This window comes from Crocodylus siamensis, chromosome 2 (assembly GCF_052110815.1).
Source record: "Crocodylus siamensis isolate JL-2025a chromosome 2, ASM5211081v1, whole genome shotgun sequence".
Classification (NCBI taxonomy): domain Eukaryota; kingdom Metazoa; phylum Chordata; order Crocodylia; family Crocodylidae; genus Crocodylus; species Crocodylus siamensis.
In genome coordinates, this window is record NC_143396.1 from 272939794 (window position 1) to 272965696 (window position 25903).

Here is a 25903-nt window from a genome sequence, read left to right on the forward strand (position 1 = left end):
ATTTGCGTGTGTACAAACGGGCTCAAACAGCAGCTCCCAGCAATGGAGCTGGGCATCTAAACTAGTTGAAAATACTGCATTCCAAAATTATTTGACAGAGGAAGGGACATTTTTGCAAAAGGCATTATCCTAGGAATTGGTGAGTCCCAACTATATGTGGATGTGCAGAAGCAGTACTGAGAAATGTTGTACCTGTAAAGGAGTAAATGCTGACTTTGTAGCCCTCATGATGCTTGGGGATCTGGCACTGTTGGTGCCCCACTAGAGTCCTACCTCATCACTGAAGCCAGCACAATTGTTCTGTATGGCCAATATTAAAAGACTTTCTGCTCATGTCTGTATCTTGCTCCCCATCAATGTGTACAAAAGTGTGGGAGACAGAGAGAGAGTGAGAGAGGAATGGCTCCCTTTTTTGGCATCCATTATCTATGAGGTCTAGAAGCTGCTTCAGGGAGAGACCTCCTTCCTATTCCTTCTCCTGCAATACAGCTTTGAGGCCTTGCTGTTCTCCAGGGTGCTAACTCTTCCAGAGGCCGACTTCCTCCGGTTCTTGCAAGCACCCACCAGGGAAGGGAAGCAATCCTTCCATGCATAACTGAATTGACTTCTGCTTTTCAACACTCCCTGTGGTACAGGTCACTTGAGAACAGTGCAGGACTGAAGAGCCACGAGAGTAAGGCGGAAAGGTCTGGATGAATTTCTTGAGCACGACTTGGAAATGGGGCATGTTTTGCCTTTGTGAGAGAAGTGGGTTCACTTTGAAATGGTGCTTCTTGGCAGGACCATTCCACATGGTTGTGTTGCATGTGGCTGTGCATGGGCCAGGGATGCTAGCAACCGTCTTCCCTGACTAATGAGCACACCTCCATGTTCTCGACGTGCACTTTGTAGAGCCATGTTCTTGCAATTTTGCAGGTGAAAGGCAACCAGAATGGAGGCTTTAGTTCAATGTTCCAGTTCACCTCTGCACAGGATTATTTATTCACCATATTCTTGGAACTGGTCCAGTCTTTTTGTCTCACCCTGCTAATATATAATTCATTAATTCTGCCCCCTTCCCCCCCAGAACATAACCTTTGGAGAAAGGTGGAGATAGGAGGGGGGTTGGTTTTAACATGGTGCAAACTGCATCATCTCTGAAGGACTGGGGGCTCTTGTTCCTCATAAAGGCTGAATTTGAATCTACTTTTCCTCTACAATCCCAGCATTTGATCAGGACAGTTAAGGCAGCAGACTGTACAGATGGATTTCATTGCTGGAGCCATTGGAGGTAAATACATAGATAAAATGGTGCATGTTTGATGAAAGCAGACAGCTGTGCTTCTTTGCTATGTACTGGCAGATACTGATCACACAAGTGGTAATGCTATAGTTAAGGATCATTCAGTGATTTCATGAGAACTGCCTTTTTATAACATATTCTCTATTACTTTAAGAAGATCAGCAGAGTACATTTACAGAGCATGAATATCATTAAACTTAGTTAGTTGGGATTGCTGCTTTGTATTACCCCCTCATCTAATATCAAAATGATTAAGCAAAATAACACCAGATACTAAAGCACACAGTGCTACGAACACTGCTGATACGGTGCTGCTGTTATCCAGAGTTCGGGGGAACGTGACATACTGGTGGGCATTTGGGGTTTTGGAGAACTGACCGTATTTTCAATGGTGAAGTAACTTTGTTGCTGTTGAAAAAGGTTTAAATAAGGATATCCTTGGACCAGGATTTATTTGCAGCTTGGTCAGGGGTTATTTCAATGCAGGCTTGCTACATAGCAGACCTTGTTCCAGGAACACATTGATCACTAGTTTAAAAAATGATCCACTTTTAATTTGAGGCTTCTGGGGGGCCTGTATTTAATGAAACTGTGTTTTAAACCATGACATGTCTTTGGTGAATTTGAAAGACAAAATTTTGAAATAGCTAAAATGGACGGGAATGGGAGAATCGCAGAGTGAGGTCCTAGAACGAGCCGTGCCCATCTCCCACATGGGCAAGGAGTGTGCTAAAACTCTCCCATGTCTGTTCCGAGCAGGCTTCCAGGTCCTCTAAACTATGATGGTCTCTTGCTGAGCAGATCAGGAGGGAGCGGTTGCCCAGGCAGACATTGATATAGCATGACATACTTAACTTCAGCCTCTGCGTAGTAACTGTGTAAGTGAGCCCTGAGTCAACTCTGGAATGGCTGCAGGAGAGGTATATTTAGTCCCTTTGCAGTGACTCTTCTTCCTTCCCTCTTGTTTGCCTCTCTTTTGTGTGCGGTGGCTTTATGCACCTGAGCACAGGTCTTATGCCTGAGAATGTGAACTTGGGGAAAGTGTATGAGAAGGTTCTTTAAACCTTGGTATCAAATGCCCCAGTTCACTCCATGTAACTTGTGTCTGTGTCAGCTCAGTGTAATGCAGCCCCTTGCTTCTCTCTTCGGACATCTCTCTTGTCCGCTGTGATTTGTGACAATTATATACCGTAATTAAGGAGACTTCTGAAGTAAATCTCTTGGGCCCTGTCCAGGCCTTCAAACCAGTCAACTGGTATTCATCATGTCATCCTCTGTCCCACTGCCCTCAGGTTTGCATTTTACTACACCTGCAAAAGTGCATCTTCTGTGAATGTCACAACATAGTCACAGACCTGGTCCAGTAAGGTGCTCATTGTCCTCCTTCCTTTTTCAAGTGCATGGAAATGGAGGGCACCCAGTACTTTGTCTGATTCTCTAAAATGTATCTGGGATAGAGAAGGATCTATATGGTTGTAATTCAGAGTACATTTTAATCAGAAGTTCATTTGCTTATCCTAATTGCAGCTCATTGCTACAGGCATGTGAGACTGAGATTTTCCTAGCTCAGAGGTGGTCAGCTGTGTTAGTCTGAAGTCAGGCAGAAAGCAGAGCGGGGTGGCACATTAAAGACTAAATGATTCAGAGAAGCTTGAGCATCTGTAGGGAGCAACATACTTTGTCATTCATAGCATCTGACCAAGGTGGGGGCTGCCTTCTGCCTGTCTTCCTACCTGTTACCTATGGGAACTCAGTACCTGCCTATGAGGCACAGCACAGCCTTGCATCTATAGAAAACAAACTCCTTTCAGATACTTTGCTACACAGAGAGCTTGGATGTGAGGTGGTGGGGGCTTGTGCAAACTGCAGCAACTAGCAGTATGATCATCATCACCAGTCTGATGTGGATAATGCCATTATTTCCTTGATGTGTGCTTTCAAGGTTAGAAGAGCTTCCTATGAGAATAAACTGCCTCTCAGCCCTGCAGCTGGGTCATGAATTGCTTTGCAATGGAAATATGTATAAGAGTTGGAACAGGGTTGTCTACTGTATTTTCACATATCCAGACACCTTGTAGCACCAGCTGAACAAACAGCTAAAATGGCAACACAGGTAACAAGGTTTGTTTAATATAGGATGTGCCTGAGACCTTGATGTGTTTTGAGGGTTTTTTTTGTTTTTCTGAGAAAACCCTACCTGGCTCCTAGTGGAGAATAACAAAGGGACACAGTCCCCTTAAATCCTGACTGGTAAGGACCCAGGGTGATAAATTGTTTCCTTGTAAATGCACAGATATATTGATGTGTGTCTCTTCCAAATGCTGTTTATTGCTTCTGTGGCTCTGGGACTAACTGAGAGCCTGTGTCTTGTGAAAGTGCAAGTGTATTACCGTATTGCATGTGGTAATCTGAAAATGGGCTGGAGTTGTTCGTTAGCAGATCCCTTTATATATATCTGCATTCACTTGTGTTTTCTAGCTGCCCAGGGTGTGTGTGTATGTGACTAAAAGGACTTTTTTTTTCAAAACTCCAGCCCTCTTGACGATCAATCCCACCCAAGTGAAGAATGAGAGATTGCAGCAGAAAGGCCCCTCTGATTAACTTGTCTGCCTGTTTCCCTTTCCCTCCTCACCTCCTGTGGGGAAATGCTGCTTTAAGCCTTTCCTCTCCCTCTGTCCCTGCAGCAGTGGGCCTGGAAAGGAGAGAAAAGGATCTGGCTGAGGTGACCCAGGTTTGCAGGGTGGGGGGAAGGAGCCCTGGGAGGAGCAGAGGTCAGGGGGGATGGGCAGCAAGTGATGTGGGTGCACCCAAGACAGGATTCACTTTTAGGCCCTGTCTGCTGTGGTGGGTGACATGTCCCGAATGCTCATACTACAAACCTGGAACTGCACTGGTGATGCCGCTCTGGGGTTATCGTTCAGCAGCAGCTCTCGAGCATGCCTGAGACTGGCATCACAAGAGCTGTTGCCTCAGAGCATCTTCAGTGCCTAGTTTAGAGCACGAAGGTGGGAGCAGGTGGCTGGGGGATGCTGCCGTCATGGGGCATGCCTTTGGGGCTGGGGGCAGACTTGATTGCTGGTCTAGAAAGGGCTTGGTGGGTGCATGAGAGTGTGAGGGGACACATTTAATTGCCTTTCTAGGGCTGGGAGGAGCCAGCAGGACCCCAAACTCCATAACTAAGTCTGCAAATTGATCCACTGACTGGGGCGGCCCAGGGAAAGAGCAGAATTTAAAAGACCAGCCAAAGGACATGTCCTGCTCTTTGCTCTTTTTTCTTTTTTTGTAAAAGGGGGCTCTGGGCCTTTGTGCCCAGCTCAGGGGTGTTCTGGCATCTGTCTCCTCAGGATGTAACTTTTGGGCTGGCTGCTCCTGCGGGCACAGCGACTAGGCAGCTGCCTGCTGCCCTCCAGCAACTGAAAAGAGGGCATAGAGGAGATGGCTGGGATGAAGTCAGTTCAGGGGCCAGACATGTGGAGTGTACGCTGTGCCTAAATGTGCAGTGGTGTCTACTTGAGTCTGCAAATGGCCCTGTACAATAGACGGGTTTGTGTGGAAGGCTGGAGAGCCAGAGCTGATGTCGTAGCTCCCTAACTCTAAGATTTGCCGATACTGTTTTTCTCTGCCCCTTGGGTCCCTGTGTCTGTGGGAAGGATGGACGGGGCAGTACCGGCCTTGGAAAAGATGAGGGAAAGATGTCAATAATAACCTCTAGTTGAAAAGAAGGTGGTTGTTCCCTGGCCCGTCTGGGACCTGTGCACATAGTAGTGTGACGGGATAGGTGAGCAGGGTCCCTAGGTGCTAGCATAGTGGGGCACGGGAATGGCCAGCCCAGGGGGTTTTTGCCACTGCAGAAGCTCTCTTGCAGGGCATTGTCCCGGGTGCAGAAGCTGTTGGGGATGTCTCTGTGAGCACGTGCTGCAAGGCAGCAGGGATTCCTTCCTCCCTGGGTGCAGTGGGGCAGCCAGGACAGCGACACAGCTCCACCACACACAGTATCTCCCTTTTAACCAGCACAGGCTCCAAGCTGGCAAAAGTGCCACCTTTCAGCAGTGAGGGGCATGGTGCAACTTGCATGCATTGGAGGGGGCATGTAAGCAGTGGTGAATGCACAGCAGATGGGCCTGTTACTGGCTGCCCTGCCTTAGCTTTCCAGGTGCCACCCTGTAGTGATGTGCCTATAGGCGTTGGACCCAGACCGGCCGGGCATGCTTTCATTCTCTGCCTGTTCTGGAGCCCGGACCCAGTAAGCCCCTGTTCTTAATTCCTTCCTGCCTGCTCTGTGTCGTCTCCCTCCCCGTTTCCAACACTGTACCCTTCTTCTGTCTTTGAAATGCAAAAAGGACTGGCTGGCCCATTTTTCACCTGCTTCTGCTGTTGATCTTTCTTGCCAGGCAGATTTGCTGGAGATGCCTGCACAGCAGGTAGGACAAATGTCATTCTCTTTTCTAAGTGGGCGAAGGTCATGTAGGCTTTGTCCAGGATTTTCTTGTCCTGGATTAGCTGTGGGGACTCTGACTTAATCATGCAGATGCTGATTATATCATCGACATAGGACTAGTCAGTCACTAAGATACCTGTGTTATTTCAGGGGAGTGCATTTGCGGAAGTGACCACAGCAGCCAACATGCCTTTTTTTTTTTTTTTTTTAAAGAACTCAATGATGGACATTATTGAATGGGTAAGCCACCAGGAAACGTATGGCTCATAGTCTTTCCAGAGCTTACTTAAAGGCCGCAGTAGTTTTGCAGTAGTTTTAAGACCCTTACAGCTCCTTTCAGAAAATCAGGACTGGCCATTAAAAATATCCTGAATAGATATAGCTTAATTGTCTCTCAGCCTTTTGCCTTTGAGGTTGATGGATGCCTCATATTTTGACCAGATGTTAGCCAGTCGCCTGGTTATAACATTGAAAATAACACTAGTCAAGTGCAAAGCAGTTCATTTACATGTGGAGCCACAGGCTGGGAAATATAGTGGTGATAGATAGCAGCGGTGAAAATCTGTTAGCTGTGATCAAATGAAACATTCAGGGAAGCAGTTTGTTCTCCCCCACACCATGGCAGTCACTTTGCCTCCTAGAATTACTGAGCTTCCATCTCTAGTGACTATTTTAAGACCTAGAAATGTGCCCTGGTTTCTATATTTGGGGCAGAGAGATCCCAGGAGCATGTTAAAAGCAATATATTTACTGTCACTCTGTGGCAATAAAGGTCAGCTGGTGCACGGGAAAGCTCTGTTAAGCAGGCTGACTTTGTACATACCCCATCATTAATCCTCTTCAGCGTTCTTACTGGACGGTTGCACTTTAGACTTGCTCAGTTAGAGCTGAACCCTGGGGGCGGAGGGGGTGGGAGGGAGGCTGAACCGGAGGTCAGCTCTGCCATTTCTGAGTTGCAAAGCAGCCAGCGGAATTGTGCGGCACGCTGCATGCACGTTACTGCCCTGACGTTGCATCACATCCTGACTCGGGGATCCTGAGTACAGCCTGGCTCCCCATCAGGGGCTGCTTCCTCTTCAGCCGTTAATCCTTTGTTTTGTTCAGGTCTGCTTCTCTCTTTGCAATGTACTGGCACAGTCAGCGCACATAGAAAGCACACGCATCTAATTCTGGGCTTGATCCTGCCACAGGCTGCCTGCCCTTGAGTCCTGATCCAACTCTGCTGTATGATGTTTTTTAACTGTAGTCAGTATCTCCTTCCCCTTTGAACAAGGAGTGTTGCTTGCTGAGAAGGTGCAGCCTCCAAGGAATGTAGTTCTTCCTTAGTGTGTGTGTGTAATTAGCTACATTCTTCGCTATATGATACTTCTGGCACAGTTGCATGCACAAGCCCATTGAGACTGCTCAGTAGCCACTAGAGAAAGGGCGTCAAACAGATGGCCCACTGGACTACTGGCAGTCCCCCAGAACCTGGGGGCATGGCCCGTTGTGTGGCTCAGGGCCCTTGGGACCCGGAGCACATAGCAGGCAGGGGAGCAAGAGTTGACACAGCCCCATCACCCTCTGGCTGCCTTGCCTGTTGCCACTGCTGTGGCCCTACCTCCCTAGCTGCTGGCGCCTGCTGCAAACCCTATGCTGGAGCCTGAGCAGGAGATGCTGCTCTCTGTGCCATGTTGGACTCGGGGCTCAGTCATAACTGAAAGCACCTTGTGCTACATGTGAAGGCATGGCTCCTCTGCCAAGTGCTTACTGTCTGAGACAGGGGTCAGCAAACCCCGGCATGTGTACCGGAGTTTGGCATGTGAAGGCCTTTTACTTGGCATGTGCACCTTGGGGTGGATGGCAGGGGAGCCATGAGGGATCCTTGTTGTGGCAGCCCAGCCCCTGCCTCTTCAATGCTGGCTGCCTTAAGGTGCACGTATACCTGCAGCTGGCCACAAACTGGGCTGGGGCTCCGTGGACCCTGGTGCAGTTGCTTCCAGCTTAGTAGGTGCCCGCCACAGATGGCCCAGGTTCTGGGCAGGCCCCTGCTTCCCGCCACAGAGCCTGGGCTGCTTACAGCAGGCAGCGGGGAGGCTGCAAGCGCTTGCACCGGGATCCATGGAGCCCCAGCCTAGCTTATTTGCTGGTGGAGGGTGGATGTGCGCCATGGGCAGGTGATGGGAAAGGGACAGGGCTGCACTACCATAACAAGGACTGGGCCCCTGGCATGCCAACATTTTACAAGTAGGTTGCGGGTGTTTCTGGCATTCTGCCCAAAAATGTTGCTGACCTCTGGTCTAAGAGAAGGAGAGATGTACTGAGGATATTGAGGATGGGGGAGTGCAAAACAATTCGTTTGTACTGATCATTCATTAAAATTTCAAGCACAACTTAAGTCAACAGGACAGCTTCTTGTCCAGGGGAGGTGGCAGCTCTCCATATCCCTTTCATCACCTGTTTCTGTGTCCCTGCCAGTCCTGGCTTGCACCATGTCTCTGTGCCCTCATGGAAGTTTCTTTTTACAGTCAAAGTTCTTCTGTGAATGTGTCTGGGCCTCTTGATTAAGCTATTGGTTTTTATCCCTTGATCCTTTCCTTAACCTTTGTGGTTGTCATTGGCAAGTTAGAGAGTTTGGTTCTGAGGGCAACTTGACTTTGGCATTGAATGTCACTGTAATTCAGTTAATTACTTCCTTGGCAGTAAGAAAATAGCCTGGTTATTGTATGTGCTGGTAACCATGTTACACACAATGTCTGTTTCAGGTGGCTTAAGTACTGCTGTGGGTTATCCGCTGGATACAGTAAAGGTATTTTTTTGAACTTCAATTCTTATCTATCATGTGGAACTAAACCCGGGTGGGCAAGTATTTTGGCTGGCGGGCTGCTTAATGAGTTTTTCTGAGCCATCGAGGGGCATGCACATGATCTTTACAAGATATTTTAATAAATCATAGATAAAAAACAAATCATACATGGAAAATCAAACATTTACTTTAATATTTTAAATTTTATTGGAAAAAATATATTTTGCCCTCCCCCACCACCTGGCTGGGCATGTGTCCCCACAGCCATCCTTGCTTCCCTGTGCCACCTGCTGCTCGGAGCAGTGCAGTAGGAGCAGGAGGAGCCATCAGAGGTGGGAAGAGCCGAGCAGTACCTGGGTGGCTGCAGTAGCAGCTGGAGCAGCCCAGCTGGGAAGCTGTGCACCCTGCCTGGAGCCGGGGCTGGGGCCAGGGCAGTGACATGGGCAGGAGTTTGGTGTGGGCTGCCCCAGGCAGGACTTGGCTCTATGCAGAGTGTCACAGGGGCATCCATGGGCTGGATACAATCAGTCACAGGCTGGGTATGGCCCATGGGCCCACCCCTGAACTAAACTGTTGTCTTTTGCCTTTCTCTCTGTACTTACTAGATCAATCATATGAAAGAAAGCTTTAATTTTTCCACCATATTGTTACACAATTCTAGAGTCTTATGTGCTTTTTAAAAAAAAAATTGCAGATGTGTTTGGGGGTAAGGATTCCACAGGAAATCAAAAAGCATGGTATGAGTGCATTAGTCCGTAAGTTTAGCATGTTGTCGATGTCAAAGCTTGTTTTATGTTTACAGGTGAGACTTCAGACTGAGAGGAGCTATAATGGAATTTGGCACTGCATTCAGGAAATGTACAAAGCAGAAAAGGTAGGGACAGCTACTTTGACGCATCACATTTATAAAGGAAAACAACAGGAGAAATTATGTGAATTGACTTGGGAGCAGATGATGACCCTGCTTAGCTATTCCTGCTGATGCAAGCTGCAGGTAGCTCATCTCCTCTGGAGAGAAGGGAGGAGCGATCTTAGATGTGAGCCAGGGAGAACTAAGGCAGCTCTGGATTAGTCATCTTGGGGCTATGTGGGTTTTTGGGGAAGGGAAGTTCCATAAACAGCCACACTTCAGGGAAGAAGGCTTAAGTCTGAACCTTATTTTATTAATTTGCCTCTAAAGCTATGCTCCTGGGGGAGGTTTGTGACATGACCACGTATGGATTGGATTTCAGACTGGACTGGACTAACACAAGTGCCTTCCTAGGTCGTTCTCGTTTTTTAATCCTTCCTTTTTCTCTCTTTCATGCTAGATCCTGGGGTTTTACAAAGGCGTGTCCATGTCGGTTCTCACGGTGTCGCTCATTTCTTCTGTTTCTTTCGGCACTTACAGAAACTGCCTTTATAACATCTGCAGATTAAGATATGGCACTTCAGATGTGAAACCCTCAAAGGTGGATATTTCCCTGGCTGGTTGCGCTACTGGGGTTGTTCGGGTAGGTAAAGAGCAAATAAAATCATCAACAAAGTTCCTGTTTCTATTAATGTGAGGCTGGAAATGTGATGAGTACCTTTTCTCTGGTGCTTGCAGGAAGATCTGTGAAAACTCCTATCCATAATATCCCTTTGGAGTCTTCCAAAAGACTGAATATCATCTCCCCCTTTTTTGTCACTGGCAGAGCCCTGGCTTTCCTGTGCATGTATGTCCAAGGGTCTGAAGGTCTGAAGTGGGGATTCTGTGGGTTAACGGCCCACGTATGCAGGGGGCTGGACTTGATGTCCTTGAAGGTCCCTTCCAGTCCTTTGTTCCTGCCATAGTGATGGTGGCTTTTTTAAGATCTACTCTTCCATTGTTGTTCCCACACTGGTTTGTCTCATAAAGGTGTGGAGTCCTGCTGGGCTCCTAACACTGGGTTTATTTTAGAGGATACCCAAATATTTGTATAAAACCACTGAATAAGGACTTAAGGACTACACAAGGTTTTGCTTGTCTTTTAAAAACAGAATACGGGATTCAATACAGGATCTTCCCTTTCCCTCACTAAGCTTTTAAAGCGCATCCAGCCGTCCCTGGATAGAGACCATTTATGTAATAGATTCCTGCTTGAGTTAATGAGACAGCCCTGGTCATTGGTCTGTTAATAATGCAGGTCAAAACCAATCAGCATCACTGACTGGTGGATCAGTGTTGTGGTGTGTGTGGCCCCGCCTAGGCAGATATCCACAGCACAAAACTGCTTCCTTTATCACCTCTGTTGACATTTCAAGCAGGGAGGTTAAGAATGATCTGATCAGAAGGAATGAACCAGTCCGAGCCAGTGAGAACGCATGTAGAATAAGATACATTGGTAGAAATGCAGCGTGGGGCTTTTATCATGCTGTGCTTGCTCTGTAGGTAGAGACACTATAAGTGCTGTCAATTTAATGTGTTAGGAGAGCACTGAACTGCATCTCTGTGATCATGTCAAAACAGGCAGTATGTCAGGTTTTCCCATTAATTCTCTGAACTGAGCATGGCCCAGGGCACGCCAGGGAGGTGTGCAACTGGCAAGTGAAATTACTTGTCAAAATATGCACATAGCCCAGATAATGTGAAATTGTAAACTGCAGTGGAACTTAGTCGTAATTTTTCACACTCTGAAGAGGCTTATACGAACAGGGTGGGCACGCTGAATGCCAATGGCTCCCCCTCAATGATTATACATGGCGCTTGCATATTTCTGACTAGTCCTCGGTCTGTGCTACAATTGTCTCAGGAGCTTAGTTCCGGTCTATCAGATAAGTGTTGTCCTGCTCCCACTGGGTGGACCATCGATTGGATAATCTTCCCTCAGTGTTCGCTTAGCCCGTGCACTAGCAAAGGCTTTTTGCCTTGGTTTAATTGCCCGGATTCTTAATGGCAGCGGTTCCAATTCACAGGTGCTGGTGATCTTAGCTTAGGATTTCCCCCCTTCTCTTCACAGCCTGACAAACTGTTGCAGACGCTGGTTGTTGTTTAATGAGGATTTGTGGTAGTTCTGGTTTATTGCCTTTGCCTTCATTTCACCCGACTGCAATTCCCAGTTCATGCTCAGACCTCTTCAGCCTTGTAGTTTCCATAGGGTGACTTAGAGAATGGGGACTTCTGGGGAGGGGCTGAGACTAGCTATTCTTCATTGCTTTTGCCAAAGATTGAAGATGACATTGCTAATGTTGGTCTGGTCTTGTTTCACAGGTTGTGTTGATATCCCCTACTGAGATAACCAAAGTTCGAATGCAAACTCAGAAACCACATCACTCAGTTGCAACTTCCAATCCCAGCTCCAAGCCCAAGTATCGAGGATCTATGCATTGTCTGAAAATGATAGCAAAGGAGGAAGGTTTGGGGGGTTTATACAGAGGGTGTTCAGCACTATTGTGCAGGGACTGCTACTCATCTACTTTGTATTTCCTCACATATTCTGTCCTATGTGATTGGCTCACTCCAGCTGGGAAAAGTAAACCAGGTAGGTGGAGCAGGACTGCCCACAAAATGACTTGGTTTATATTGTGCTAGGAGAGAAGGCATATTCTTAATGTACAGCGTTTTACCCACCTGGTAGATAGTTCCCTCGGAATGTGTCCTTATCACAGGCTGCTTGCTTTTTGTTTTCATTCACATTTCAAACTATTCTTGCATTTATATGGTAACTTTCATTTAAATGGCTTCCAAAGTGGTTTCCTTTGGTGACTATATCAAAGCATGGATGAGTGTTTTGATCACCCTACAGTTGCAGGCCCCATAAGCTAAGCTGCACTGGCTAGCTTTCACTAGTTGAAGAGTGGTGGTCCCCTGAACAATCTCAAGCAGTCCTTGGCCCCCTGAGCTACAGGAATTAAAAGTACCCATCATTTGCCCCTTGGCTGCCAATGCGCGTGTCCCAACAGGACTCCATACAGCAGAACTCAGCAGCAAGCTCTGCTTGCCCTGCCCATAAATTCCCAGCCCCTCCAGGAGCCCCGCAGGCTGTATGTTTGACATCCCTCATCCAGAGGAATCATGCTGTCTAAGAACAAATGCAGATGCTACTGGAGTGAAACTTGGCAAATATTTAAAATGAAGAAGAGCCTGCTTAGTTGGAACCAAACTGACAGAATTAGGCTAAACAACAAAATTAGAGGTTCAGAGGCTATTGCTAGACGGAAAGGGACTGTAATCTGGTGTCACATGCTGGGGACAACACCCTTCTTCCATCTCATGTGGTCTGGGGGTTGTCCTGGACTGTGAAGGCTGGAACCATCCAGGTTGTGGAACCTTTACTCCGTGTGTTATGGCCCAGGAACTACTTGTGCCAGGTGCTGTATGAACACACAAGAAGATGGTTTCTCCTCAAGAACAGGCACCTAGCAGTGATTTGGAGGCAAGAATGAAATTGCTAATGACAATTTGGACAAGCCATTTAAAGGGAGCAGAATTACAGAATTAAAAGGAAGAGCTTCAGGACCTGGTCAGGCTTGTGTTTTCAGAGGGAAGGGCTGGCTATACCACTTTTAGTAGCAGCTCAGGTTTCTTATGGCTCCTGGGGAGTGACTTCGCCCAATTCTGCCTGCATTGTGAAATCACACAGTTCTGCAAGCGAGATGTGTCTTCTGCAGGTAGCAGTGCCCACAGGACCTGCTCAGCCCTCAGCCTGAAACCCATGCTGTGAGTTCAGTCACAAAAACAAGCCTATCCAGTTTCCTAATATGCAAATAGTCTCAGAGTTGCTATGAAATAACTTCTACTGCGGGCTGAACTCAATGTGAGATGCTTCAGCAAAGAGGATTTCAGCAACAGTTACAAGGCAACTGCAAATAGAACTGCAGAGGAGCCAGGAGCCCTAGAGCTCATGGCATTCGGCCCATTGCAGTGGCAGGATCCAGCCCAGCCATAACACACAAGGCTGGCTTTACTGGTGGATTATGTGGGCAACTGCCCAGGGTGCTGTGGTCTCGGGTCATGCTGCACGCATGTAAGCACTGCCTGCCCACCTGCCTGGTGCACCAGCAGCACCCTCCTCTTTCCCTGCCCCAACCTGGCCTGGCCAATCCCTGGCCCAGGCAGGAGAAGTGGTGCCCAGCCCAACCCACCCCTGCCTCCAGCCACTGCTCAGGAGGAGCCAGGCTAGGCATGTGTGGATGGCGTGGCACCTGCTCTAGTCCACCAGCCTTGCTCCCCTCAGCAGCAGTGGTGCCTGCCCACCTGCCTGGTGCACCAAGCAGTTCCACCTCCCCATCAGACTGTGTCCCATGCTCCTGCCCCTGCCTGAAGCAGTGCGAGTTGAGGGTGCTAAAATACAAGTTCACTAAGGGGTACATTTTCCCAGGGGCCAGCCTTACAGTACATTTCATAGATTTCATAGACATTAGGGCTGGAAGGGACCTCGGGAGATCATCAAGTTCAGCCTCCTGCCCAAAGGGCAGGAAGTCAGCTGGGGTCATAGGATCCCAGCAAGATAAGCATCCAATTTACTCTTGAAGGTGTTCAATGTAGGTGCTTGAACCACCTCCGCTGGCAGGCTGTTCCAGACCTTGGGGGCTCGGACAGTAAAGAAATTCTTCCTTATGTCCAGCCTGAAACGGTCTTGCAGGAGTTTGTGACCGTTCGACCTCGTCATCCCTTGGGGCGCTCTGGTGAACAAACGTTCCCCCAGATCCTGGTGTTCACCCCAGATAAACTTATAGGTGGCCATCAGATCACCCCTGAGCCTATGCTTTTCCAGGCTAAAGAGTCCCATGGCTCTCAGCCTGTCATCGTAAGATCTGTTTTCCTGACCTCTGATCATGTGCGTGGCTCTCCTCTGGACTCTCTCAAGCTTCTCCACAGCCTTTTTGAATTGTGGAGCCCAAAACTGGATGCAGTACTCCAGCTGCGGCCTCACCAAGGCCGAGTACAAGGGGAGAATGACTTCCCGGGATTTGCTCGAGAAGCATCTATGGATGCAAGCCAGCGTTTTGGTCGCTTTACTAGCCGCAGCATCGTATTGCAGGCTCATGTTCATCTTGTGGTCAATGATGACCCCCAAGTCTCTTTCTTCTGTAGTGCTATCCAACGTAGCACTGCCAAGCCTATCAGGAAGCTGCAGGTTTTTCCTCCCAAGGTGGAGAACCTTGCATTTTTTGGTGTTAAACACCATCAGGTTCTCGTCTGCCCATTTGCTGAGCCTGTCCAGGTCAGCCTGGATCACCCGCCTGTCTTCTGGCGTGGATGCTTTGCCCCAAAGTTTGGTGTCATCGGCGAACTTGGCCGTTCCACTCCTGACTCCAATGTCCACATCATTAATGAAGATATTGAACAGGATGGGTCCAAGGACAGAGCCTTGAGGACCCCACTGGTCACAGGGCACCACGATGAGTGACTGCCATCGATTACAACCCCCTGGGTCTGACCACGGAGCCAGATTCCCAGCCAGCGGATCGTGGCGGAGCCAAGGCCACAACCAGCCAGTTTGGCCAAGAGGTGATCGTGGGATACCAGATCAAAGGCTTTTTTGAAGTCAAGATATATGACATCAATCTCTTCTCCCTCGTCCAGGTGATAGGTCACCTGGTCATAGAAGGAAATGAGATTGGTCAAACAAGACCTACCCGCAACAAACCCATGCTGGCTATCCCTTAGGATGTTAGCCTGGGCCAGTCCCTCAAGGATGGCCTCCTTAATAAACTTTTCTAAGATCTTCCCCAGGATAGAAGTCAGGCTAATGGGCCTGTAGTTAGCTGGATCCACTCTCCTCCCTTTCTTGAAGATCGGCACCACATTGGCCTTCTTCCAGTCTTCGGGCACTACACCAGAGTGCCAGGAGTTTTCAAAGATCCGTGCCAGGGGCTGGGCTATGATGCTCGCCAGCTCCTTGAGTACCCTGGGGTGCAGATTGTCAGGGCTGGCTGACTTGAAGGTATCCAGCTTCTCAAGGTGTTCCTTCACGAGGTCAGCATTGATGGAGGGTAGGGGATCCCCATCACCCGGATCTCCCTGTCCCATAGCAAGCATGGGCATCCCGTGTGACTGATGAAAGACTGACGCAAAGTACCTATTTAATAGGTTGGCTTTTTCCTGGGCGTCAGTTGTCAGTTGCCCCATCTGGTTTAGCAGGGGTCCAACGTTGCCCTTGCTTTTCCTCTGGCTCCCCACATATCTGAAAAAGGACTTTTTGTTGTCCTTATTGCTTGAAGCTAGTTGGAGTTCAGTTGCAGCCTTGGCTTTCCTGGTTTGCTCCCTGCAGGACTGGACCAGTGCAGAATAATCCTCCTTGGAGGTGAATCCCATCCTCCATCCTTTGTAGGCCTTTCTTTTTAGCCTCAGGAGGTCTGCCAGATCTCTGGAGAGCCAGGGGAGCTGCTGTGCCCTCTTGTTGCCTTTCCTCCAAGATGGAATCGAATTAGCTTGTGCACTGAGGATCGCTCCCTTGAGAAGCAACCACTCTTCTTGAACTCCCATCTCCCTGAGGGCCTGACCGACAAGCCTCTTGAGCTTGTCAAAGTCGGCTTTTCTGAAGTCAAGGACTTCTGTGTTGCTGATTGACTTGCCAGCTTTATGGCAGATGGTGAAGGTGATCAGCTCGTGGTCGCTGTCACCCAGCTTCCCATCGACCACTAGGTCGCCGATTAGGTCGTCCCCCGTAGCCAGTACCAGGTCGAGCAGCGCTTTGCCTCTCGTTGGCCTGTAGACTTCTTGAGTCAGGTAGAGGTCATCCACGCACGAGAGAAAGCTTTGCGACTGCTTGGATTTTGCTGAGTGATCTTCCCACGAGATGTCCGGGTAATTGAAGTCACCCATGACAACCAAGGTCCTGGAGCAAGCGGCCTCAGTCAGTTCCCGGGTGAACTCCTGGTCAAGCTCAGGACTTTGAGTGGGAGGTCTGTAGTAGACTCCCACCGTTGTGTCCCCTGTGCGGTTTTTCCCACGAATTTTTACCCAGAGGGTCTCTAGCTGTCCATGCCGGTCGCCAACATCAGCTTGCAGGGACATGTAGCTTTCCTTGACATAGAGAGCTACACCCCCGCCCCTTTTGTCAACACGATCCCTCCTGTACAGGGTATAGCTCTCTATACCCGTGGTCCAGTCATGGGTGGAGTCCCACCAGGTCTCCGTTATCCCAACGACGTCATAATTCTTTGCACTGAGCAGGAGGACAAGCTCCTCCTGCTTGTTACCCAGGCTCCTGGCATTAGTGTACAGGCAGGCCAGTGTGCCCTTAGGGGCTCTTGCCTTGCCCACAGATTGTGCCAGGGCTGGGGCAGGGGTGGGCTCCCTTAAGTGCCTTGGTCTGCTGGCTTTGCAAGGGTCGCTCAGCAGGCCAGCGGTGGAGCTGGTCAGCCAGCCTGGCTGAGAAGAGCCTCCTCCCCAGGGGAGGCCATCTCTTCCCAGCAGCTCGCTGCCTCTCTCGCCAAAGAGCGGGCTGTGGTCATGGAAGCCAAAGCCTTCCCGATGACACCAGCTCTGCAGTCTTTGGTTCACTGCGTGGATCCTCCTCTCCCACCTCAGCCCATAGCCCAAGACTGGGAGGATCGACGAAAACACCACCTGAGCTCACAGACCCCTAAGCTCCGCTCCCAACTCCTTGTAGCGCCTCATGACCTGGCTGGGGGTGCTCCGAGCCGTGTCATTAGTGCCCACGTGAATAAGGAGCATGGGGTAGTGGTCTGTGGGCCGGAGGAGCTGTGGGATCCTCTCCGCAATGTCTCGGATGCGGGCCCCTGGGAAGCAGCAGACTTCCCAGGCTAAGGGGTCGGGGCGGCAGATTGCCCCCTCAGTAGGAAGCAGGCTTCTTGCCGACTATTTGGGCATAGAGGAAAGTCAAAATATATTTAAAATGTGGCACTGGAAGTATGTACATGATCTGTCTGGGAGCACTATAGCACTTACTGCTACAGGAAACAGAGACTAACAGCAGCCAGGCTAACTTGAGTCCTAAGGCACAGCTTAGCTTTGTCTGTGGGCTGAAGGACATTCCCTTCCTAGTCCTCAGTTGCTTAACTAGCAGCATTCATTAGACTTCTTTCCCTTTTTTCTGGAGCATCATATCAGGGAGGCAAATTGCTCTGGCATGTGGGAGTGATTCCTTGCTTTGATCCTGCAGCCCACCTTTAGAATAATAGTGTGACCCAAGGACTACCGCAGACTACAGTGGTAGTGTGGATGGGTGGGCTGTGGGCCTGTGCATGGAGCCCCATGTTTAGCTGAGTGTACCATACTCCAAATCTGCTCCCAGACACAGCCCGTTCCCACGCACTGTCATGTGCAGGCCACTTAATCCCCAACTCCCACAGCCAATTTCCCCTGAAGCCCCATGGCCTACCTTTCTTGTCAGACATGATGCAGAGAGCCCCAGCTAGCTCTACAGGCCAACTTTCTCTGGAATCAGTGGATCCCTTTCCAAATATTCTTGTTGCACAAGGCAGCCCTGTGCTGATATAATTCTCCTGAACAGGAGCAGCACAGGTGCCTGTGCACAGTGCAGTGTTATGGAGTTGGCCATACTATTTCCTGCTCAGTGGTGCAACGTCTTATCACAACCATTTGTGGGGGAAGGGAGGAAGGATCAGCTGCCCCCACTGTATTTACCTTTGAAACCCACCTGCTAAGAAGCCTCAGTATAAGAAATTTGCATGCTGTGATGATGGGAAAAATTCTAAATTGCTAGACAGCACAGAATGGTCTGATATGACTGATAGAGCCAATAACCAGTATTGAACAGATAGCCTACAGGGGAAGGTGATAAGGGACTGCGTGCAGAGTGTGATCTTATGTATAGTACTTTTGGTTTGTCCAACTGTCCAACACTACCTTGTAGTTAAGAACAGTGTCTATCCTCTTCCTTAAAACCATTCCAGAGTTAGATGGGAAAAACATTTAAATGTGCAGTTGGGAATTCTTTTTCTTTGGAAATGCTGCACCCATCTCCTTAGCCAGCTCTGGGTAACTTCCTATTATAACTTCTCTTTCTGCAGACATACTTGCTGTGCTCATTTCTGGAGGCTGTGCTGGAATGCTGGGGTGGGGTGTAGCAACTCCTATGGATGTCATTAAGTCTCGGATGCAAGCAGGTGAATTAGGACAACACAAATACAGAGGAGTGATGCACTGTGCCAGAGAGAGTGTGAAAGCAGAGGGATTCACTGTCCTTTTCAAAGGACTTGGGTTAAACTGCATCCGTGCTTTCCCTGTGAACATGGTGGTGTTTGTTACATATGAGGCTGTACTGAGACTCACAGAACATCTTACTAAATAAAAACACGTCACATCATTCTCTTCTAAGGTGGCTGCTTTCTTTAAGACAAATTTCATATAATCAATGTTGAAGTGTCTGATAGTGGAGATCCTGGATGAAATCAGCACATTTAATAGAATGGAAAGCATCAGCAAAGCAGCTTATTGATGTTTTTCTTGCAGAGTCCCAGACTAGTCAAGACACCTCCTGCTTTTCTCCAAACTTGCTCTGACGCGCTCCCAGCCAGCCTGAGGCTGCTGCTCAGGCAGGATGCACTTTCACAAATCTTGGTGTTTTGCTGCCCAAGCACATTCCGTACAGTCAACATTAAACATTCAAATAGCAACCCCTCCGAGTGGGAGCTCATGGGAGAGGGCCAAACACCTCTCCTATCAAAACAAGGCTCACTCTAGCAGCATGACTGCCACAGCACAAGGTTGATTTTTGCTCTGCACCTAATGATACATGCCATCTGCCATTATATGTACTTACATGGCACATGCACCAACCAGGGTGCTGGATCTGTGAATGCTGGATTTTAGGGGTCTGCAATTCTGTTTTTCTTAGTGTTGCCTTGACCATGAGCTGTGAAACTGCTACTTTAATAATTGCGAACTCCTACTTCTGATAAATTCTCCCAGCTAAAGGCCAGCTAGCACAAACACTGTGTGCAGAACCGTTTGAGTGGATCCTTCATTTTCCTCTGTGGTCACAAACTATTGGGGAGAGAATCCTCAGACTTTGGGCACCCAGCAGTCAAAAGGATTGCACCCATGTTCACAAGAGCAAGGAAAGACGGGTTAAAAGAAAAACAGCAAGAAATGAAGCTTAGTGCCTCCATTAAACACCAGTGGAGAAATCTGACAGACTTTCAGTACTTTAATCCATATTTTTATTATATTGCCATGAACAAAATGCCAGCAAGTCAAGGAAAATTTAGCCAGTGATTATGAACCTGACAAAAGCGCTCAGTCATTTCACTGGAGCTTTTGAAGACTTTGCCCTCATTGACCTTTAAATACCTCTGGGATTAAAGTGATCGTTCGCAATGGAAAGCTGGGAGTTTCTCCCCTGCTTTGGGACAGAATCACACTGTTATGAGTCAGGGTTGGTTTTCAGAAGCATGGCATTGTTGTAAGCAGCCGGTGCAATATCAAATTATCCCATCAACAAGCAAGTGCTTAATTTACTCTGTCTTCACATTCCCTTTTAGAACTTTCTAGTTGGATTTTAATAATTTAATTACAAAATAGATGTGTAAATTCTTGTGCAAGTTTGTCCTATATTGGTTTTTATTAACCAAGTTTTAACTTAACCTTGTTTATTAAACTGATTCTTAGTGATGAACTACATGGGAAATCTGCAAAAAAATCCCCTGAAGTGCAAATCTTTTAAAGAACTGAAATCACTTAAAGCCTCTGGCACATGTTACATTTGCTGCATGTTATATGTAAGCATTGTGTGACAAACTGTAAATACACAAGACATGAAACCAGCTTATTCCTGGATAAAAACAGCAAATCAGCCACAAAAACTGCTTGCTGAAACAGTGACTTCTGTGATGTGGAAGTATCCTGTGAGAATTCAAAGTATCTTGAATGTGGCCATTTGGCAGGTTATGATTTGTCACACAATACTTGCATATAATACATGACCAACATAATAGCTGTCAGGGGCCTTAGACTGAGCCAAATTAAAAAAAAAAATGCACAAGCATGGTTCATAGTGGGGTATGGAGAGCTAAAAAACCTAATTTAGAAAGTCCACCTCAACCACAGTTATATAAGGAAGAGAGCAAGGGAGATGATTTTAATTTTTTTTTTATATTTGGGAGATACCCAAAATCTATGGTAAAAATGGTAAACACTGACTTCAGTGCACTTATTAAATACCTCTGGTTTTAGTAGTGCTAGATCATAGTACTCTAGGAATAAGAAAACTAAGTATTTCTGTTTTCAGTATAAGGTAGAAAACAAGTGGTAACAAGACTGAAGCTGCTCTCTACTAACAAGCTTTAGCTTCCCCCTGGTCCCTTACAGACCTGTAACACATTGAAAAATACTCCACATGTGGCTTGGCACAACCAACAGCTCCTTCTCAGAAGCAGGACTGCAGAGTAGTTGCTAGCAGGGCCTGGGTGCACTGGCAGAACTAAGATTGGGAAGGCAGTTATTTTCCAGTATCTACCAGCTTGAGGCAGAGACCATCATTCCCCAAGGTCTTCTTCAGTAAGGGCCTGGGCCAAGGCCTGCTGAAAGTGAGGGGGGAAAGACCTCAGCAGGCCTTAAATTCACCTGCAAAACCTCTCCCTCCCCACTTGACAGTAACTATGTACCTACTATATGAACCTAAGAGTACATTTATACAGTTAAAACTATTGCATGACTGTGCCATATTCTACTGCCACAAAACCTGACAAACTGGCCTGACTGGCCTCTCCAACCCTTGGAAAAAACCCCCCAATATACTCTCAGGCCAAATACAGGGGGAATCTTACAGAGTTCCAGCTACTTTCATTTTGTTTGAAAGGAATTTCAAATGCAAAGTAACTGTAATAATTCTCATTACCTATATTTCTAATTCTATCAGTCAGGTCTGAGCTGTAGTCATACATACAACCATATATAGTCACACATTAGATCTAGTTTTAGCAGTACTGTTTTTAACATGGTGTACTAATAGAAGCTTCAGCTGAAATGTGCATTGTATTGCACACATCAGAACAATCACACTAAGACCAAAAGCTTCTTTTTGTCAGAACATTTCCTTGTCCAAGTTTGAAGTATTTCAACCAAGTGAAGTTCATTGGAATATATCTTAAAATAAATACGTCTTCACTTACTGAGGCTTGCCTATAAAACAAACACAAATCCCTTTGTCAAGCAATCACATCATGTGTTTCTTGCCATGATGAGAAGCTCTACCGGTTCCTTGTTATGGATACACGATTTGCCCGTCTCCAGTTCCTTTTGTGTGAGGATATCAAAATACTTTACAATCAACCAACTATCTGAGGCTCTGGGCATTAGGAATCATCAGTTTTACAGGTTTACAGAAATGGAGACACAGGGATGTTCTGATTTCCTCAGGTCCAACCAGAAGGGTGGAGCAGAGAGGGCCTGATTCCCAGCCCCCTGCTTTGGTAAGAAGGACACTCATAGTCTCTATATTTGGATCCTCAGACACACAGGAGGTTGAGTTTTACAGGCAATGAGCATTTATGCAAGTGCAGCATGTCTCCCTGGTAGCCAACTTCACAATTCAGTCCCTTAAACTGTGGTATGCAGGACCAAAGTTGGTGCTTTGAATAACTTGGTTTCTCTGAGATACCATTCCTAGAGCAATTTACAAGTTAGACTTCCACATTACAATGGAAACTTTTATTAATTTTTCTTTATATTTTCAACATGAAATACAATAAATAGGGTGCTTTTACCAACAGAAACAGTGCTCTGAAGAGTCTGAGAAGAGTAGCATTCATATCGCAGTGAATGCAATTCTGCAGTTAACTAGTTTTCATTCCTAAATACTATTTTGAACCAGATTTTTTTTTCTGAAGCGTCCTTGAGGATTCATTGCAAGTAACCTGTTAATAGTCACATTTATAACCAGTGACTGCAGCTTGCACATAATTATGAAGTGACGAAAACCAACAGAGGACTATGATGATTCAATATTGGTTTATCTAATGATAAATTAAATTACAGACATGTCCCTAAAATTCAAATGCCAGTTTCCGTGGAGTCATAAACTGTTTTACCATTTCATTTGTGACCTGTTTGCGTCTCTCCTGATGAGCTGCTATCAAGGGCTGCAATGTTTCAATAAGTGCCTTCTTCAGCTCTCCTGTGAGCAGTGCCCCACTTGTGTAATCCTGCCGAGAGAGGGGCAATGGGTTTTTAAAGCCTGGCTTTTGGTGAATAAAGATTTGGCTGCCACAAAGTTAATTATTTGCTTAGGTTCCCTAATATCACCCGTAAGTGCAATTTTCAGCATAAGGTTATGATACAGCAGTATGTTACTACACATACTATACAGACTGAGTAAGCTACGCGAGCAAAGATTTAACTTGGCTATCCAGTTGTAACAATGGGAAACCAAGCATTTTCCTCCCTAAGAGATCAAAATAAACAAAATAACATGTTTCTGGTCACTGTCATGAGTTGCATAAGAAAACTGTCACACTTTTTTGTTGTAGGGTTTCCTAAGAATCCAAATATGGATAGTATAACCCCCCTTACACTATAGGAGTGTGTCCAGATGAGCTTGCACATATGGTTTGCAGAGCTGCAGACCCCTTGTGTGGTGCTGCAAAATGCACATGCCACATATGGAGGTGTTTGCCATGCTGCTAAATTCACAGCACAGCAGGGTTTTTTGACACCAGGAGGTCCCTGTGTCAAAAAACCTGTGCCAAAAAAAAGCAGAGCAGGGTGGTGCATGTGGTGGCAGCATACGCTGCCTGAAACTGGAATCTGGCCAGGCAGAGCCACACTCTGGCTGCCAGCAAGGCTCCGTGTGCTTGGATCCCTGCTGCTGGAGCCCTAGGAGGCACCCAGGACTCCAGGTAAGGCTGCTGGGGCCAGCCCAGGTACTAGCACCAGCCTCCTCTACCCTACCTGGGGCAACCTGCTGTGTGCCAGACCACATGGGCATGGGCATTCCCCAGAAACAAGTAGCAATGGCACAACTATGCGCCACTGCTATTTGTTCCTTGGGAAAAGCATGCATGCTTTCATTTAGATGTGCCTTAGGGCTCTGACAGTCTCTGTCCAAACTGTACTGTTTACTCATTTCTGGTAATACATGCACCTGCATTGCTTTTGAAAGTGATTTAGCAGCTGGCAAACAGGCTCAGCCTGCATTCAACGCTATGTTAGAAACTGGTTATGGCCTGGAGAGCTCAACTTTTGTTTGAAATGGTAGCAGGTATATCAACAGCCCTTGCCATTCATGACACTAGTTCAAGCTTCTGCTATTGCAGACACCAGCTCAGCAGTGACTACATTTCTTAATGAAAACAAAACATAATTATTAAAATGTTTTTCAATGGACTTCTGGGGTTTTTGGATTCCTCTCAGCTATAATGGAGGGCACACACAACGGCTTCTTCTGAAAGCTTCCTATTATGGCACCATAACTGGTGTGGGTTCATTAAGCTAAGACAGATTGCAAGACCATCTTTTCTTAAATTTGCACCAAAGCAGCATGATGGCAAAATGTACTCTAGTGCTAGTGCCATGGAAGGAGATTTTTCAGAAAAAAAAAAAATAAGGGAGTGGGTCAAATGTGCTCCTGGAATACATAAGGAATTAGCTATTTTAGTCTAAAAAGATTAAACACAGTGTTTGGCAACCTTTCCCACTTGTAGGCTGGAAATGACCATCCTGGGTCAGGGGAAGGCAGGAAGGTTAGTGCTAGGATGCACAGCAGTCGGCACCTCCCCTGTGGTGGCATGATGAGCACGTCTGCAGCTGCTGCTCCCCACCCCCCGCCCCACTGAATGCTGCCAAAGCTCTGTCTGTAGGCTGGATTTGATTGCTCCATGGATCAGTTTAATCTTGCAGGCCATAGATTACTAACCCCTGGATTAACATCATGCCCAGTCCTGTTTCCTTTCCTGTTCAAAGCAGAGGCAAGGTTACATGGGGGAAACGAAAGGAAGAGTGTGCAGATTCTGCACTAAGTTACTATTTTTGTGCCCTTCTCTCCAGCAAGGTGGGCACTCAGGGCTGCTGTCCTAGTCACCTGCCCACTCTTTAGTTTTACTACTGCTACCACCACACTCAGGATAAGAAGAAGAGCCCATTTCAGGTAGGTCATAGAGCAAAGCTGCCTATATTTATGACAGCTTGTTTGGGCTTCATTGTATGCTAATAGAGAACACTTTTTGACTTTCCCTTTGTTTATCAGTTGTCTAATTGTAACTGCTAGTGAAAGTTTCAGGGGAGTTAGTAGCTGCAAAGACTTTTGAGGATCTGCACTCCAGACACAAGTAGGGCTTTTTAAATGATTATTAAAAATGCCAAAAACCTGATATAATTTAAATACAGGATATGGGAGAGGAAAAGCTCTCTTGCCCAAGATACCCTTACAAAAATATTAGAGGAGACAGAACAAATGACATATGTGAGGAGAAAATGCTGCAATCATCAAACACAAATCTTGACCACTTATTGGCTTGGAAGCATGACAGCGACTCAAAGGAAGGAGGTGACTGGGGTAATGTCACAGCACAAGTATCTTGCCCAAAGAGGTTCACAGGCAGACTTAGTTATAGGCTGGCCCCACCCCAGACCCTTCTGAGGGGACAGATAGCAATTAATATTTTTTCTTGGCTCCTTACCTGCTTCAATTGTTCAAGTTTGTCATCATCTTCAAGGAAGAAGGTTAGGTACATGTAAGACACATCAACATCACAGTTGCCCCCGTACTTCCTGTGCTCTTCAATAGTATCTTTTCCTCCAGAGAAGGCATGCTTGTTGATCTAGAATAACATAATGGTTTGATGACCTAACTTTTCTCAAATGTTAATTTCTATGTAATAAATACATATAACAAAAATCTACATTAAAGATCAGTTGAACTGCAAGTAAGAGCAGAGTGTGTAGTTTTAAAAGGCAAGGCAAGAAGCCTAATTTTAATGAATGAGTTAAAGGGAGTTCAGGAGGAGAAAATGAGGATATACAGAGTCAGTACATAAGCCTTGTGACTGGTTCAGTAGCCGACAGAGTGCATCCCAGTTTTTGCTATGGATTTGCAAGTCCTTTTTTGGTACTGTTGCTGCTACTTGTTGGGAAAACCACATTGGTTTTTACAAAAAGAAAAACTCTTCAAACAACATTAAAGAGATTCAACCTCAATAAGAAATTAACTTTGATGGGAGAGGACGAGGCACAATTCAGAGAAATTACAGTAGGAAAAAAATGAGTAGATTTGGTAACTGTAGTAAATACAAGGGGAAAGATAGCAGAGAGACAAGGAGAGAAGCTGCAGATACTAAGAACATAAACGTAAGAACATAAAAATTACCACTGGCTGAGTCAGCCCAGAGGTCCATATTGCCCAGTGTTACACAGTGGAAGAGAGTGGAGCTGAAAGGGAGAGTGCACTGGGTATGACTAGGGATGTTTTCCACTGTTCCTCTATCACTTGCACTCGTCAGCATTTAAGGTCTAGGAAGTTCTAATTCA

At 46.9% G+C, this 25903-nt stretch overlaps 2 protein-coding genes across 2 annotated transcripts in view; one reads left to right on the top strand and one right to left on the bottom strand.

Annotated features, from left to right (window-relative positions):
• The first annotated feature begins 1092 nt into the window (after window positions 1–1092).
• On the top strand, window positions 1093–18746 carry SLC25A47 (solute carrier family 25 member 47). The gene is made up of 6 exons (XM_090034024.1): window positions 1093–1270; window positions 8465–8508; window positions 9308–9379; window positions 9816–9998; window positions 11717–11987; window positions 18451–18746. The coding sequence occupies exons 1-6, from the start codon at window positions 1243–1245 to the stop codon at window positions 18729–18731; spliced, it is 879 nt and encodes a 292-aa protein (XP_089890150.1). The 5' UTR covers window positions 1093–1242; the 3' UTR covers window positions 18732–18746.
• An 85-nt stretch (window positions 18747–18831) lies between these two features.
• The window catches only part of WARS1 (tryptophanyl-tRNA synthetase 1), a 45681-nt gene continuing 38609 nt past the window's right edge, over window positions 18832–25903 (bottom strand). The window contains exons 10-11 of the mRNA XM_090034023.1: window positions 25057–25197; window positions 18832–22584 (exon numbers count right to left, since the gene is read on the bottom strand). Of these exons, the coding sequence (XP_089890149.1) occupies window positions 22426–22584; window positions 25057–25197 (300 nt within the window). The 3' untranslated portion in view covers window positions 18832–22425. The remainder of the gene's footprint in view (window positions 22585–25056; window positions 25198–25903) is intronic.

Coding starts and splice junctions, on each gene's coding strand:
- SLC25A47 (XM_090034024.1), top strand. CDS start 1,243: ATGGATTTCATTGCTGGAGCCATTGGAG. Junction 8,509..9,307: donor ATCCGCTGGATACAGTAAAG/GTATTTTTTTGA, acceptor TTATGTTTACAG/GTGAGACTTCAGACTGAGAG. Junction 11,988..18,450: donor AGCTGGGAAAAGTAAACCAG/GTAGGTGGAGCA, acceptor CTCTTTCTGCAG/ACATACTTGCTGTGCTCATT.